The 17690-nt window shown below is 40.9% G+C and overlaps 1 protein-coding gene across 3 annotated transcripts in view; it reads right to left on the bottom strand.

Moving 5' to 3' along the window:
* LOC118734996 (MAGUK p55 subfamily member 6) overlaps window positions 1-14588 on the bottom strand; it is a gene marked incomplete at its 3' end in the record, with an annotated part of 403145 nt that extends 388557 nt beyond the window's left edge. The window contains 1 exon segment of one of the 3 annotated variants that reach the window (XM_036464596.1): window positions 14508-14588. In XM_036464596.1, coding sequence (XP_036320489.1) covers window positions 14508-14522 — 15 coding nt within the window. 3 annotated transcript variants of the gene reach the window in all.
* Between the last annotated feature and the right edge of the window lie 3102 nt (window positions 14589-17690).

Genomic DNA, 17690 nt, shown 5'->3' with positions numbered 1-17690 from the left:
GGGCAACAAATCTTACTAATACACGTATAGCAATGAGAGCCACTGCACACGCATTCTGGAGTAAAAAGGCTCACTCTCCCAAACGTACGCCACATACACTCCTCGTCATTTGAATAGCTCAACTTTTAATTTTGTTTATTTAATATTCATTACATCCGATTTTAAAACTTTATACAGAGTTAAAAAAATGTCAACAAAGGGGTACAATAAAGTGCAAGTTTCAAGTGTCTGTAAAAGAGCGGTGATTTTTGACAATTTTTTTTGGTGATAGTGCTGCGCATTTTCTCTCATACAAAGTATGCTCGACAAAACTTTTATATGGAATAAAATGCGCAGCACTGTCAATAAAAAATAAATGAATTTGAAAAATCGGGGCTGTTTTAGAGTCACTTCAAACTTGCACTTAATTACACTATAATTGAATGGGCTACAAAACTGCATATCCGAAATTTTTCAAAAATATTATTAACTTATTCACTGCAGGTCATTAGGATGGCACACTCCTATGATGACCTTTTTTAAGAACTGTTTCCAGCTCTCGAGAAAAACGAAAAGATCATATAAAATGCTGCCCAAGAAATGGAAAACAAACTTTCTTTTAAGTTTTATTTTGTAAAAAATTTTAAAATTGCATCTACCCGTAGAATATGCTATATCGTCCCTAGACACGAATAAAGGCGCGAGCTCAAAAGTTGACGGCGAAAAAAGACGCATAAAAAAATTTCAGCGTCAAATACTCTTAACATACTTCGCCAAAGTTTTTTATAAGCATCTTTTATTGCAAAATTTTTTTAAACGCTTTTTTTCACCGTCAAAACACCAGCGCGCCTTTATTCGTATGTAGTGACGATATTTTTACAAAAAATTTCTATTAAATAAACAAACGGAAAACTGTAAATACTAAGAATTGAAAGGGTGTGCAATTCAAATGACGAGGAGTGTATATGAGCAGATGTGATCACTACCACAAGTAAACGCGAGCTGAAAGCGTGATTGTGTTAGTGTGCCAATTACGTTTGAGTGAATTTGCGTTCGCTTTGTTAGACTGTGTTTATACACGGAAACTTTTGTCGACGCGATTTTTCACATTGCCTTTTGGTGTTGCTCGTTTCATTTACACACGGCGATTTGTGTGTATGCAATTGTTGTTGTCAGCTGTGAACAGCTTTTCAATTTACACAGACGAACGAGAGCACAAAGCGTGTTGCCCGAACACGAGCAACTCGGTGCCCCTCTCCTTTCCTCGTCACGCTCTCTCCTACGAACGTCGAGATGCGGCAACAAAAATCGCCGTATGTAAATGAGCACTTACGCTCTCGCATGTATTTGCATGTGATGCTTACGCTCTTTAAGCAGGCGCCCACTCTCTGTCCATGCTTGTATGTATATGAGCAAATTTGACATCGATATAACTGTTGCCAACTTTGTGCCTTTCGCAAGAAATTAAGTGCGTTTAGGGAATTAAAAGGCGAAAATTGTTTAGTTTAGCGCTTGTTTTGTTCTTTGGTGCCCTTTTCAAGGCAATTTTATAATAAAATCTATGGTGACATTGTATTTGACTTACACATATGTTAGTGTTTGGCCGAGCTTCTCCTCTGGATAATATGCTCCAAGATAATCCAAACGCAATATTTTCACACAGTCTCTATCACGGAATCCATAGAATATTCTGATAATTAACTGGTGTGCGCATTTGTACAAAAGTAAGCAACTGCATGAAAATAAAGCCTCTAGAAAAACCAAGTTTTGGAAATTGTTTTACGAATAAAAAAACATTTTGCAAATTAAATTTATTAAATTGATTAACTGCGCATAGTTGGAAATATTTACAAGTTTCATTGTGTGATTACTTAAAATATTTGAACATACAGCTTTATATGCGAAAATACCATTAAACACAGCAACACAAAATTGTTGTTTTTTTTTTGGGGGGAAATTGCGCTATTTTCAGTATTTTGGTGCTTTTTTAAATAAAGAACTTGGCGATCAGGGCTGCCAACTTGGCTCAAACCGTGCCATTTTTGGCACTATTTTACTTGAAATGGCACTGAATTTTTCCATTTGGCACAAAGTGCCAAAATGGCACTTTTGAAAAAAAGCCAAATTTAAATATATTTTTGTGAAATCCTTTGCGTGTACTTCTTTTTCTCAACTAAAATTTTCTAATTTCTATAGTGTATACAACTGGTTTATCTTACTTTGACATTGGGCTTTTGTTTTAATTTGTCTAATTTTAATGCTAATGGGAAGAACTAAATAGAATGACACCTTTTTTGGCACTTTTAATTTTCTATTTGGCACGTTTTAGCACTTTTTTATCCTCAATATGGCACTTCATAGCTATGTATGTTTGGCAGCCCTGTTGGCAAATTTCATCCCTAGCTGGCTGCAGGGTTCGGACTACAAAAATGGAAGTAAATATCAAGTATTCGTAGTAGATGTGCATTTCTTATCTTTATAAAAAACAATTCATTTCTCCTCGTATCCTTGTACAAATAAGGAGCCAAAGCGGCCTTATAAGGGTCGATATCTGTAGACTGGAAAATCGACCAGCTAGTGGTTGAGATGTCCTTTACACGGGTCGATTTTGGTTGAACGACAAAAATCTACTAGAAAATCGACCCGTGTAAAGGCGCCTTAATCCAGCGAGCAATTGTCATTAAAGTTAAAATGCCTTGGTTAGAATTAATAAAAAGTTATTTCATTATTTCTTTACCGGGACAATTGTTACAACGGTGGGCAACGACGCAATTACAGAACTTTAGACAGAGCAATATTTTTCGATCGGGTTCAAATCGGGCGATTGTGAGGGCCTATTCACGAATTCAAGTGTATTTGCAAAGTTGCTGTAGCTCACCAATGTAACAATCGTGTCGATAAAAAGGTAAAATATAACTTTTAGTTTGCTATTCAAAACCCCACCTCCTTTATATTTGAAGAGTAAATTTGTTGATGCAACAAAACGGAGCAGATTTTCAGTTGAGCGAAGTAGAGGACTAGGTTTCAAATTTTTTCGACAAAACGGACCAATCTACTCCTATCGGAGCGAAGTCCGAACGATGGCTTATTGTGTATATGAGGAAAATGTATGCTCTTTGTTTGGTACACAAAGTCAGTATTACCGCAGCCGTACTGCGATGAACATAATTTTTTCGCAACTTTTCATACCCTTCCTCCCGTAAACTGTTTTTCCCTTTCTCCAGCCCGCGCTCGCACTTTCGCTACTGCGCGGGCAAAAAAGTGCCCATGTTTTATATAAACTATGTTAAACAATTCTTTTTGTATGGAAGAAACGTCAGCAAAAACAAACTTGCTAAAAATCAACTCGATTTTCTAGCAACTTCAAACTTGCACTATATTAATTGGCTAAAACGCTACATTTGCAACATTTTTCTAAAAGATCTGATGAAAAATTCTCTGAGCCAAAAATTTTAAACGTCACTGTACTTATAAGTACACCAGGTTTCATGAAAAAAATGTAAGTGCAAGATAACATAAAACAGTCATATTTTTCGTTGCTGTGAACTTGTTTCAAAACTTCTGACTTTTCCTTAATATAATTGTAAAACTCTGTGCAAGTCATTTTTAACTTATATTGAGCGAATTTCTTTTCTTAGTCCATTGAGATGAAATAAAAGAAAAAATTTATCCACATTAGAGTTATGACTACTAGGTATGGCCAAGGTGTATTAAACAAGGTTTGGTTGACAACTCAGTGAGGCTCCCTTTTAAGGCACTATAACGTCAAAAAATATAAACAAATAACACACTCTTGTTTGTAAGCGGAAAGGAATTTATACTTTCTCTTTGGCAATTTCTGAGGGTAATCAAAACACTATAAACACACATTTTTATATTCTATAAAGTTTGTCGCGAAAAATTACATTGGAAGTAAAGCACGCACGAAAAACAAACGAGCAAAACAGCTGATGCTAACTAGGAAGAGCACTTTGCACATACAGGTATGCATGTGGGTATATCGATCATCAAATATTGCTTGTGCAAAGTCCAACTATCTGGAGATGTAACTATTTCACAAATCACACCGGTATTGATTTTGAGATTTTATTAAAATTTGTCCATATAAATCGAAAACCCGGACACTTAAACGAAAACGGCCTCATGCTCAATAAAAATTGTTGAATATAATTGTTATAAAGGCATAAAATAACAAAAACAAATAACTTAAGGACGAGCACACCTAAAGTTAAAACATTCTAAAAAATAGAATTATTAACAAAAACCAACAAAACCAACAACCACATGATCAAGCGTGAAATGCAGCGGAACATCTGCACTTGATTGTGTTGGCTTATCAAATGAAAAAGTGGGGAAAAAGCAACGATAATTTGCAAGGCGAACTTAGAACAGTGCGTAGGCAACTGGCTGAGTCAGTGGGATCGTCGGTTCGAATCCTACTGAAAGAAGTCTGATGAGGAAATGTGGTGATTTCCGAAATAGCTATCACTTCTACCATTATTTCAAATTATTGTTGCTTTTCCACAATAAGTTTTTCATTACAAAACGGCCTCAAGCTCAATAAAAATTGTTGAATATAATTGTTGTAAGGCCATAAAATAACAAAACAAATAACTTAAGGACGAGCACACCTAAAAGTTAAACATTCTAAAAAAAGAATTATTAACAAAAACCAACAAAACCAACAACCACATGATGAAGTATAAATTGTAGCGGAATAGCTGCGCTTGATTGTGTTGCCGTAGCAAATGAAAAAGTGGGAAAAAAGCAACGATAATTTACAAGGCGAACTTAGCACAGTGCGTGGGCAACTGGCTGAGTCAGTGGGATCGTCGGTTCGATTCCTACTGAAAGAAGTCTGATGAGGAAATGTGGTGATTTCCGAAATAGCTATTCTACCATTTTTTCAAATTATTGTTGCTTTTCCACAATAAGTTTTTCATTAAAAACGGACTCGAGCTCAATTAGAAATTGTTGATTATTTTTTTATACAAAAAAAGGCATTTTTTCCTTTAAATGTGTTTTTTCTCAAATTTTTCTATACGAAGTATACAAATACGCATATCACAAGAAAGGGGGTTAAATTACCTTAACAACGATCTTTTAAAAATCAGTTCAAAATTTTCTGAAATATTAAGTTGTTAATTTTTCGAAGATCTGACCTTTGACCGTTTATAGCACCTGTAATATAAGTTTTCACAAAAAAAAGTCATATACCATATAAATAAGAGAAAAAGGTGGACCACGTCTGTATTTTTACGTTTTTCGCCTTTTACATGCAATTATTTTTGCCTAAGATCCAATGTCGAACTTCGAAGGCCCATATCTCGATTTCGGAGGCTAACTTCGAAAAACGGAGAACTTACTTGTTTTACTTAAATATGACTCGATCTCTTAAAAAAAGTTGGTTTGGTCCAATACCCAGCCGAGTGCTGTACAGTGTTATTAATGCAATGGGGGACCTATAAAAATCGCTTTTATTTAAAAATGGTAAAATAAACAATCGGAAGCAACGTTTTCCGATCAAAAAATATTCTACGAAAACTTGTTTCCCCATATAAAATGCATGGAAAACCTCGGGCGCTTTGAGCGACCTCTAAATATTTTTTGATTAAAAAAAGGGGTATAATTTTTCTCGGTATCATTCATTTTATTTAACCCTGCTTATGAACAGCAGGCTTGCTAATAGTTACATTTGAATTTTCATGTTTGAGAATTACATAATTACTCAAAAATATACTGAAAGTGAAAGTACTTAAAAAAGTATTTACAAAAATTTCAGTAGTTTACACAATTTATAAATTTAATGTGTTGGCTCTGAATCGCAAACAGTTAACAACACAGAGATACACCATCCTGACTGTAAATTGACCGGTCAATTGGAATATATGCGCTGAATTTCTCTCTATCTCTTTTAGAAGTGGTCCTAGGTAGTGGTCCCTAAAGTAATAATAAATTGGGCACTTAGAGAAATGCTCAAATTTCCAATTGGCCTAATTGCACTGCGTACATAAAGAATTTATTTTGTAAACCAGGCCCTTGATACAAAACCTTATGTGGTTCTTCGTGGACAGGCGAACTTGAGCTAAAATTTTACTCAAAATTTTACTTACTTATATTATTTGCTTTTTCCGTACTTTCAACTAATTCACAATTTAAATTCACACACATGCAGTGTAGCCACTTTGCTAGAAAGCCCTCAAAACGTGAGACGTTTTTCACTGTTCACAAATAATTTAATAAAGGAACTTGGCTAGTTTGCTTAGATTTCTTGTTGCCGCAATGACCTGTTTAAAATGATATATGAGTTGCCATTTCTCCTTGTTTACAAAAATTTTCTTATATTTTCTTTTTTGCAACATAGTTTTTAATATTTATGTTTATTTGGCTAACGTCTAATTGTACCTAAATTGAGCTCAGTGTACCGAATGTACTTTTTGGTTCGAAAAAGTCGGAAAACGGTACAATTGTGTCTACTTTTCCATTACTGGCATGATGGGTGACGATTTTTGTACGACGAGAGATGACTTTACTTCTCAATTGCCTACTCAGTCCAAAGTAGCACTTGTTGGCAAAAAAGATTCTCCTTTGGATTTCAAGGCTGACATTATTATTTGTGTTAATGCTGATTCCCAAATAAGCGAAGTCATCTACTTTTTCAAATTTAACTGTCAACAGTTACGTGAGTGCCAAGACGCGTACGCTCTGACTGTTTGTATGATGACAATACTTCGTTTTGTCCTCGTTCACCACCAGACCCATTCGCTTTGCTTCTCTATCTAATTCCGAGAAGGCAGAACGGACGTAGCTTTTGTTTTTACTGATAATGGCGATGTCGTCGGCATACGTCAGCAATTGTAAGCTCTTGTAGAATATTGTGCCAGAGCGATTCAGTTCTGCAGCTCTTATTACCTTCTCCAACATCAGATTAAAGAAAATACACGAAAAGGAGTCGGAGAGGTCCTCCCCAATTCTGACAGAGATTATTGTATTGCTCAACGCCATTTAACACAGCCGTGTTAGTTTCGCGGGGATACCAAATTCAGACATCGCGGCATAAGCCAACTTCTTATCGTGCTGTCGAAAGCGGTTTTGAAATCGACCAAGTAGATGGTGCGTGTCGATCCTATTATCGAGGGTCTTTTCCAGGATTTGGCGTATGTGAATACCTGATCTATGGTGGATTTGGCAGGTCTAAAGCCACACTGATAAGGTGCAACTAGTGCGTTGACGGTGGGCTTCAGTCCATCACACAATACAGTCGATAAGACCTTTCGCCTTTCTTGTGGATTGGACAGAGCTCACTTAAATTTCAGTCGTTGGGCAATGGTTCATCTGCACGATTGAGAGAATACAAAGGTTGCGCCGATCTCGGACCGCTATTCCTCTCTTAACGAATTTGACAGAATCGTTGTTTGCATGACGTCACACTGGTGCAACTTGTTTACATTTTCCTTGCAAAATCTTTTCTTCTTCTTCCATTCTTGCTCACGTTTTGGCATTTCTCTCTCGCAATTGCACCAGTGTGACGTCACACAAAAGTTATTCTCAAAAATCCTCTCTGATCGGCGCAATCTTGTATTCTATCATTCTTGGTTCATCTGACCATATTCTGCATGAGAGTTGATGCATGGACCTTGTCAGCTCCTCGCCGCCATACTTTAATAACTCGGCGGGTAGGCTGTCAGCTCCAGCAGCTGGTCGCCCTGGTCTCGAAACCTTCAGTAAGTCGCATAACTCTCTGATAAAATTTTCGGGCGTTTTTCCTGTCGGCTAACATTTCAAGCTCTTCGCACTGACGTATTTCGGTCTCCCTCTTCTTAATTCGGCACATACGTCTCATTTGCCTCTTCAGTTCTATATAACGGTCCCACATGGCTCGCGTTGCTTCCGATCGCACCGTAGCCCTGTAGGCGGTATCTTTTTCACTGCAGCTTCTTGACACTCCTCTTCATGTCAGTTGTTCTTCCAGGCTAGCTAAAATCCGACTATTTCTTCGGCGGCGGTACTTAATGAGCGAGAAATGTGGCTTCACTGCTCGCGTATGTCGGTTTGTTGAAGAGTGCTCTCAGAGAGCAGGTGTGTGAGCCGAGTGGCGAATAAATTCGCCGTCTAATGTGATTGATTTCGAGGTTAATCGTTCCTTGCATTGTTGGGCGCACATTTTTTGCTGCACAGAGGCGGGTGCTTATCTTGGCTGCAACAATATAGTGGTCTGAGTCGATGTTTGGCTCTCGGAGTTGTTATGTCTCTGGCTTTGAGGATAAGATAGTAGGCATGTTTGCTAGCCCTGACCTAGCTCGTCGGTGGTGGGTCTTTACCATACATCTTATCTACAGCAGACATAAGCAAAAGAGGGAGTTCATGCCTAGTTACGGAAACGTGAAAAACAGTAGACAGATAAGCACAGTATAAGAAAAAGGAACAGTCCGGTCAGGCGGAGTCAGTCCCACCCCTTTCTGCTTTTAACTCAAAGCAGCCTTGGGCCTCGCCATTGACTCCCAATCTCCTACAAGGCCCTCAATATTTTGGTCAGTCAAGCCATAGCAATAACGTCCGTTCAGTCGCTACTCCCACTTCACACCCTACATCGCACCCGTACAACACCCACACCAACTTATCTTAATTAGAACCGCATCATTCACCTACGTATATCCTTCAAATCAAACAAAGTGGTTTCAATTCAACGTACATCATAACTCACAATTGTTTATTCTTAAAGGTTTTTTTCTATCTCCTAATCGTACCTAAATACTACCTTTAGGCATTTACTTATATGTATCTATGTACGTATTTATAACAAAAATGTGAATTCAACAACAACAAAATCAAAAAGAAACTACCAAACTATCTAAGAAGATACAACTTCACTCTCACTTAGAAATCCTAGATGCCTATGTAAAATTATATGTTTTTATATAAGTGTGTGTAAAATAAATAAAATTCAATGAAAAGAAGAGAATGAAGAGCGAATGCGAATCATATGCATGTCTTCCTTAATCTACGCATTGCTAAATAATTATGTACTTATATGGAATCTGACAAGTGAATAACAAAAAAAAATGCAAAATAAAAACTTGGAATGCTCTCTCGAACTCCAAACAAAAAGTATAGCTCTATTGTTTAATTACGACCCCGCAACCGTACACATTAGAAGTTGCGCTGGCATATGTATGTGCGATAGTAAAATTGATACTCTTAGTAACTAGCCCTCACCGATCTCTCCAGCGATGTAGGCGCTTGTATCCATGGAGATGTGAAGCTGAAAATGGAGGAAATAGAAATGCACAAAAGAATTCCAGTGCCTACTCATTCAGGGTACCGCGTAACTTCTAAGAGTTGCGTTCATTTAGATTTTGCTTTCGGAAGGGATGGAGCTCCCGTAAATACTAGTATTAATAATTCAACTATTCACTTGAGGATTCGACGCGTAGGAGGATTATACTAAGGCTTAAACTACTTGGAATTAACAACGAAATGGATCAAATTAGGTAAATTCATTTTCTGGAGCTTAATATTATCTAAACGGTATAAAAAGGTATTAAACAAAAAAATCCATAAATTAATAAACAAAAGGAAAATCCGGCCTTCGTCCTTCGCAATATACTAGTTATATAAAAACTACTAAAAGCGTGAATCCAAACACAAAAAGTGTTCTAATTATGCAAAGCAAAAAATAATAATAATTACGCAAAAACCCAAATCAAGAAAACAAGGCATAAGAACATACATCAGTGAAGAAATAAAATCAAATCCGCTCTCCTGATGTATGTATGTATGTAAGTGTGCACCTTGCCCTTCTCCTTCTCCTTCTGTATTTACTTCGCAAGTCTCCAAATTTTTCTCTATCCTCTATTGCTCTCTATCCTGTATTGCCACATATGTATGGGTTGTTGGGTGACTGGAGAAAGACGTATCTCCGCTTTTTTCGGTTTTAATTTCTAAGGCCCTGACGTAACCCTTGCCCAGCGGGGACCTGTAAGGTATATCTAGCGTCACTACATTGTCTTGATTTATTTATTTTATAATTATAGGATCTGTAGATTCTACTCATTTATTATAGTTATATATGTATATATGTGTACATATGTATGTTATGCATAGCTGCATGCCATTTATATTGCGTGTGTATGTATGTTCACTGTAGTGCTGCTGGTATGTGTATTCGTTTATATTTGACTTCTAGTTTATTTTATGTGTTTTAGATACTTTTATCACATTATAGTTTTACTTTAATTTGATTTAATCTTACTTTAGTTTATTTATAAAAATTTAGTCTCTCTTTCATTTTATTTTACGTTAATTTGAATATATTTAGTTAGAATTTTAGTTTATTTTACGTTCTTTTAGCTTTTCTAATTCAATTTATTTGATTTAATTTTATTCAATTTCATTTTATTCAACTTTAAAGCATTATTCTGTATCACGAACGATTCGTCTGTAGAGGAATGCTTCAAAAATCAGTCCCTCGGCATCAGTTTAGCCGGTTTAAACGCAACCGAGACCATTGCAACGTAAAGTATGAAAAGCGAGACGAAGACGACCGATAGAGTTCAAAATCGCAATCAGAGAGGTTGTCGTGTGCAGATGAATCGTTCGTTTTGCCTATCGTTCGTGATACAGAATAAGGCCTTTAGTTTATGTGATTTTATCGTGTGAATACAAGTATTTCAAGGGATATCTTCAGTTACACTTGTAACTCAGACGCTTTGGTGTATACACACACACGCATTTTAGTTGGTTTGGATTTTACATCAATTTCTTTAACTTTATTAAAAATGCATATGACTCACCTCCTGTGGCATGTAACAGTGCCGCTTTTTTTCTTAACGGAGCAAACCAATATTATTACAGATTTTCTAAGTTCCACTTTCTATAAATATTAATTTCACGGATTTTTTGCGTCTAAACATTTTAATGGCACCTTTCTATCTAATTTTTGTCTGAAGATCGCCAGTAATCGTGCCCTAGCTGTTTGCTGAAATTTCTTTCCGCATTTCGCTCATTCACACATGCATGCATACTCACAGCGGACTTTCACTACATTCACATAAACACAAATCAACTCAAGCAAACATTCATATTGGTCCTTATCACACAAGTTGTCTACAATGTCTATAAACATGTTGAGGTACTTGTAGAGACACATTGTGGCAGTGGATGTTGCACTCAACCTTTTGGGCTTGCGTTACAGAGTGTACGTACGTCTAAAGCACTGGAAGCATGCCATGTGATCACAACATGGCCGATTTGGTTGCTCTTCTTATACTGGAACATAGTACTACAAATTGCTATGTTTCAGTCCCCGGCGAAGTCGATCAGCCTCAGTCCGTTATCGGACGTTTTGTCGTTGAGGCTGAATTTTCCGACAGTGGTGCCAAAGATCCCAAAGGCACTTAAGCTTGGCAAATGATCGTAGGGGACACCTATTGGCTGAGCAGATATACGATTCGGCATTCTGCACCATGAACGACGACGCCCCCACCAGCATTGTGGACAGATGCAGGTGCTCGCAAAACCTAACAATTTCTAACGCTGGTCTGATAAATAGCACATCCTGGCGACATATGCTGCACTGGCATCAGACCATCTGCCCACAATCATATCGATCAATAAGCCCACCGACTTTGCACCCGCAGACCACCGAACCTATACTAACAAAGCTGATTGGAGCGGCTTCGCGGAAGTTACTGAGAGCAGCTTCGCCGCCATTCCCACACCCTCAGACGCACACGCTGGCGAACGCTAGTTCCGCAGGGTAGTCACTGCCGCAGCGGCTCGCTTCATACCATCCGGACGCATCGCGGAAGTCCGCCCAAATTTCCCGGCTGAAGCAGCTGTACTAGCAAATGAACGTGGCCACGTACGCCAGGTCGATCCCGGCGATCCTCGCTTGAAGGACCTTAATTTGGAGATTCGGCAACTGGTAAATCAACACAAGCGGAAAAAGTGGGAAGAGCACTAGAAGTCCTGTAACTTCGCCTCTGGTATCAGTAAGCTCTAGTCTACCGTGAAGTCCTTGTCCAACCTAACGAAGCGCGACGACAGAGTGGATATTTCATTCGAAGGTCGCGCCTCGTCGGACCTGAAGAAATGCGCGAGCTATTTTAGTGGCGAGGAGACTGCGCAAACTGCCTAAAATCAGTGCACCAATTGTTTTTACCAGCGGCGAAAGTCTCCAAAGCCATTGCACCCGACGGAATCTATATGCTGATGCTGAAACAGTTAAGGCCCGCGGGAGTAGCATACCTAACGGAGGTCCTCAACCTATCCATGGTCACTCTCATCATCGCTGATATGTGAAAATCAGGTAGTGGCCCTACTGCTGAAACCGGGTAAACTGGCCGACAATGGAGACTCTTAGCGCCCGATAACGCTCCTCTCCCCGGTCGCGAAGACACTAGAAGTCCTCCTACTCCCGTAATTCACCTACCACCTGACCCCAGCGAAGCATAAGCATGGCTTCCTAAAGGGCACAGCACAACAAAAGCACTTAATGCTATAAACACCCAAACAACTCGTGGCCTCAACTGCAGCCGGTCCTAGTAGCGTTGGACTTGTCAAAGACGTTTGACACCGTCTGCTATTCCACGCCGCTAGAAGACACTGTGGTCTCCTCTCTCCCTCAGGGACTCAAAACGGTGGTCGGCGAATTGTATGAGTGGTCGACAGTCGCCAGAGATCAAACCTCCAAACCTAGAAGAATAAAAGAAGGGGTTTCACAAGGTGGTGTTCTCTCCCCCTTACTGTTTAACTTCTACATCTCGAAGCTCCCCCGCCACCTGAGGGAGTTTCCCTGATCTCATATGCTGACGACTGCTCGATATTGGCGCCTGGGAATAGCCTTTCTCGCTTCTTTACTACACGGAGCCTAACACTTACGGTTGGATACTGTAGCCGCCTCAAAAACTACCTGTCCAGACTCAACCCCAATATCCGCAATGAGGGTCCGGCATGTGGACACTCTCCGCACGACACCAACCACGTATTCACTTGCCAGCTCAATCCTACTCAGCTGACACCCCTCTCCCTTTGGCAGGACCTTGTTGAAACAACCCCTTTCCTAGGCCTACCGTTGGTTGAGTTTGACGACAATGATTGAAGAAAGAACCGAATAGGCGGGGCTTAGTAGTGCCGCTACAACAACAACATCCCTTCCTTGCCCACCTTGGCATTGAAATCGCCAAGCACGATTCTTATATCGTGTCGGGGGCAGCGCTCATACGTTCTTTCCAAGCGCTCATAGAAGAGATCCTTGGACGCCTCGTCATTCTCTTCCGCCGGAGCATGGACGCAGATGAGCGAGATGTTGAATAATCTCGCTGTGATGCGGATTGTGGATAGATGTTCGTCCACCGGGGTGTACGCCAGTACACGGCGACGAAGTCTCTCTCCCACCTCAAATCCACCACCGAATTTGTGATCCTTTACGTGGCAACTGTAGTAGACGTCGAAATGCTCCACGCCTACCTTCTCTTGCCGCGTCCATCGCATTTCTTGGATGGCGGTGATGTCAGCCTTAGTCTTCCCGAGGGCATCGCTTTCTCACTTCAGCTTTCTCCCAAACCGGTGTTTGGGCGCTACCCAGAGGATACGTGGATATAAATATCCGGACGGTGTGAGCTTCGATTTGAACCGTACGCACAAGAATCACTTCTGGCCGCGACCAGGGGAATGGCAGTCAAAAGCTATCCACTTCTGCACATGGAACCACACCTTAGTAAACAAATTCACTTCCTGCAAAAGTTTTTTTTCTTGTGCAAATTGCAGCCACTTTTCAAAGAAAATTGTCGGCCGACAATTGTTGCTACAAAATTTATTTACATAATATTTAGTATGAAGCAAATAATCAAGGAAAATAAGGTATTAATAACTTACAAAGCAAATATAGCCTATTAAGCGGCGGTTATACCAACAAGAGGGTTAAACTTGATCGTGTGATTGTTGCGGTTGTTTCGTTGTATCTTAATCCTGTGTTTAACAGAGTTGTAAGTACTACTCACTTAAATTGCATATTGTTGTTTTTCTAGAAAAGTTTTAAATATAACTGGAATCAGGCCAAATATAATTTCTGATGAAAACGTTACTACGTTAAAATTATAACGAAAATTTAACTGAAAATTATAAATAGTTTTTTTTTATTCCTTACACATGTTTTCTAAACTTGGCTAGATTCCAGCTCAATGTACGTGCACACAAGAAGCGGTCCCAAACCAAGTGGAGAAGTTACAAGCGGAGAGAAGATTTCATCAAATTGCTTTAACTAAAGCAAAGCTACTTTTGATTTGTATTTTTTATTTTATTTTTCAACGCCATGACGCTGCTGTGCTAATGAAAAAATAAATAAAAATTCCGATAAATATTTTAAAGCGAAATCTATTTGGTATATTTCCAAGGAAAAAGATCCGTTCAGTGTGAACACCCGTACTCTTGCTTCTCTCCGCCTTGCTGCACTCGGCTCGGCACCGCTTGGTGTATTCGCACCCTTAGGTGCGTTTCAAGTTTTACATTATTCTTTAAATACTAACCTTCATAATAGGCATATGCTGTGATGGATTTATTTGCGACCCAACGAATATATGACCAGGAAATATTATTTTCTAAAATACAAAGAATACGCACACATTTCTGTAAGTTTTCATAAAATGATTTGTATAGTCATAAGAAAGGCACTATCATTAACATGCAGAAAAATTTAATGCATTGCCTTCTTGAATTGCGAAATAAATTTAACTAGGCTTAATAGAGTAGAAAGAGCTAAAGATTTTATTACAAGCACTGGCAGTTTTGGCAGGGAGCAGACCCTTACAAATATAAGTTCTTTAACCCATATCGGGAAAATATTCAAGTAATCGAACATTGAATTTTACATTTTGCTAGTATAGAGTGCAAAGTTGCTTAGTCCTGTGAGTCCTGTGTACGGTGACGTACGTAGCAGCATATCAAATTTACTGTTGATAGAGAGAGAAGCAATGGCAACGGCAACGTCACCGGTATGCGGTGGTGAGTTATCGTAAACACGCGAATCCCATACGGTAGATCGTATCTGCGTCAACCCAAGTCTACGCTACGTCGTTGACTGTTAGCGCTTTAAATATCCGCGGAATTTAGCCCTCACGAACGCCTGCCCCTACACCACCAACAACAACGACTATAACAGCGTCATTCCCACGACAACCGGTTCTACGTGCCGGAATGACTCGTGTTTTACCCGACCAAGGGCTGTTGTTTCGGCGATCTAGCCCCGTTTAGGTCGGCGAAGTATCTCAGAAGTTGTTCGCCCGTAGGGCTACATCTGCTACGCATTATTCTGCTCAGGGCTGGCATCGAGTCCAACCCAGGGCCAGAAACCTACAACTGCTGTATATGCCAGAGACGACTACACGAAAACTCCACCTCAGTCAAGTGCAATGCTTGTGACGGGTGGAGTCACCTCAGAGTCTGCTCAGGACTACGGACCCATCGGAAGTGGACCACTCATTTGTGGCCACCTGCTGCTCAAACAGAGCAGCCTCCACGGCTAACCCCAGTCCACCTGAGCAACTCCACACAAACTCCACAGCACCACAACATAACAACACAATAGACCACACCACAACCACGACAGACCACAGAACATACACAACCGCACCACCACCCACACGCCCCAGCCAACAACTCCTGGTTCTCCTACAATCTGGACGTTATGCCCGACCAGGATATTCCGTAACGTGACATCAGTCAAATGCAACACCTGCCTTGGCTGGTGCCACTGTAGGGCATGTTCAGGTCCGCGCACCACGCGAGATTGGACGAGTAACCTCGAGGGCCCGTGTTGCGCCGCTCGGTCGCAAACGCCAATTGCGACGCCACCCACTACCACCACAGGGCGGCAACCTGCACAGCGCCAAGGCCACACACATCCCTAACCCCCCGCATAACAACACGTATCGCGAACCACATGAAGCTCCCCCAATTTAACTGTAACGGACTTCAGAGCAAGATCGAGGAGATAACCGTCTTCATGGGATGGCATGGTATATTGATAGATGCGGTCCAAGAGACGAAGCTGCACAGCAATTCAACATTGTCGAATTGTGGCGCAAGGATACCACCCTAGAATGTCAGTGCTATGCTATCCGGTAAGGCGATGTTAAGCTCGAAATCTTTAACGTGTACATACCCTCTATCACTTGGTACCCGCAGGATATCACCCTGATATAGGCGCGCACCTCAGAGGAGAAAACCGTATGGTAGTAGGTGACTTTAATGCGCTCCACGATCTTTGGCACTCAAGCCTGTCAAACGCTCGTAGGGGAACAGATAGATATTCGACATTCTGCACAATGAACGACGATGCACACACCAGGATTATGGGCAGCTGCTGCAGCGCGCCAGACATAACAATAGTCAGCGCTGGTCTTACAAACATCGTATCATGGCGACCTATGCTGACTTTGGCATCAGACCATATGCCCATAGTCATCTCGATCGATAAACCAACCGACCTTGCTTCCGCGAAAACCGGACCTATATCAACTTTTCTAAAGCTGATTGTAAAGGCTTAGCGGAATTTACTGAGAGCAGCTTGGGGAACGTAAGTTCCGCAGGGTTGTCACTGCTGCTGCAGCTCGCTTCGTAATGGCAGGATGCATTACGGACCCCCGTCCAAACTTCCCTGCTTAAGCGGCTGTTCTAGCCGATGAGCGTGACAACCTTCGTCAGGCCGATCCCGGAAATCCCCATATTAGGCATCTCAACGCGGAGATTCGGCAGCCTGTGAACGTACATAAGCGGAAAAAGTGGGAAGAGCATCTGAAGACATGCAACTTCACCTCTGGTGTGGTCAACCGTGAGGTCACTGTCCAATCCGACGAAGCACGAAGACAGGGTCGAAATTTCTGTCCATGCTTCGTCGGACCCGGAGCGATGCGCGAGCTATTTTAGCCGGCAGTTCATACTGCATCCTCAGGCCTCAATATGTCAATGGCTCAATTTCATCATCCCAGACATCTGGAAGGTGGGGAGAGTGGTACCACTGCTCAAACCGGAGAAACCAGCCAACAAAGGAGAACCTTATCGGCCGATAATACTCCTTCCCCGGTAGCGAAGACACTAGAGGTCTTGCTGCTCCCGTATTTCACGAACCAACTGACCCCAGCGAAGCATCAGCATGGTTTCCGTAAAGTGCACAGAACAAAAACAGCACTTAACGCCATAAACACTCGGATAACTCGTGGCCTTAACCGCAACCGTCCCTGTGAGAGAACTATTCTAGTAGCGTTGGACCTGTCAAAGGCGTTTGACACCGTCAGCCACTCCACGCTTCTATAAGATATGGAGGCTTCCCCTCTCCAACAGATGCTCAAACGGTGGTCGGCGAATTATCTGAGTGGTCGACACTCGTCGGTAATGTTTAGAAACAAATCGAGCAAACTCAGAAAAATAAAACAGGGGGTTCCACAGTGTGGTGTCCTTTCCCCGCTACTGTTTAACTTTTACATTTCAAAGCTCCCTCAACCACCAGAGGGAGTCTCGATTGTCTCTTACGCTGACGATTGCTCGATGATTGGCGACTGGGAATGGAATTGATGACTTGTGTTCGAGAGTAAACGGGTATCTCTCCGAACCTTCTCGCTTCTACCCTGCAAGGAGCCTAACCCTCTCCCCTACAAATTCCTCTGCGACCTTGTTCACCACCTGGATGAAAGAGGCCAAGCTACCGCTGAGAA

The sequence above is a fragment of the Rhagoletis pomonella genome, unplaced genomic scaffold, assembly GCF_013731165.1.
Source record: "Rhagoletis pomonella isolate Grant_MI unplaced genomic scaffold, Rhpom_1.0 Rhpom_scaffold_00003, whole genome shotgun sequence".
NCBI classification, from domain to species: domain Eukaryota; kingdom Metazoa; phylum Arthropoda; class Insecta; order Diptera; family Tephritidae; genus Rhagoletis; species Rhagoletis pomonella.
The sequence above is the reverse complement of the archived record's forward strand: the minus strand, read 5'-3'. Positions and strand labels throughout refer to the sequence as shown.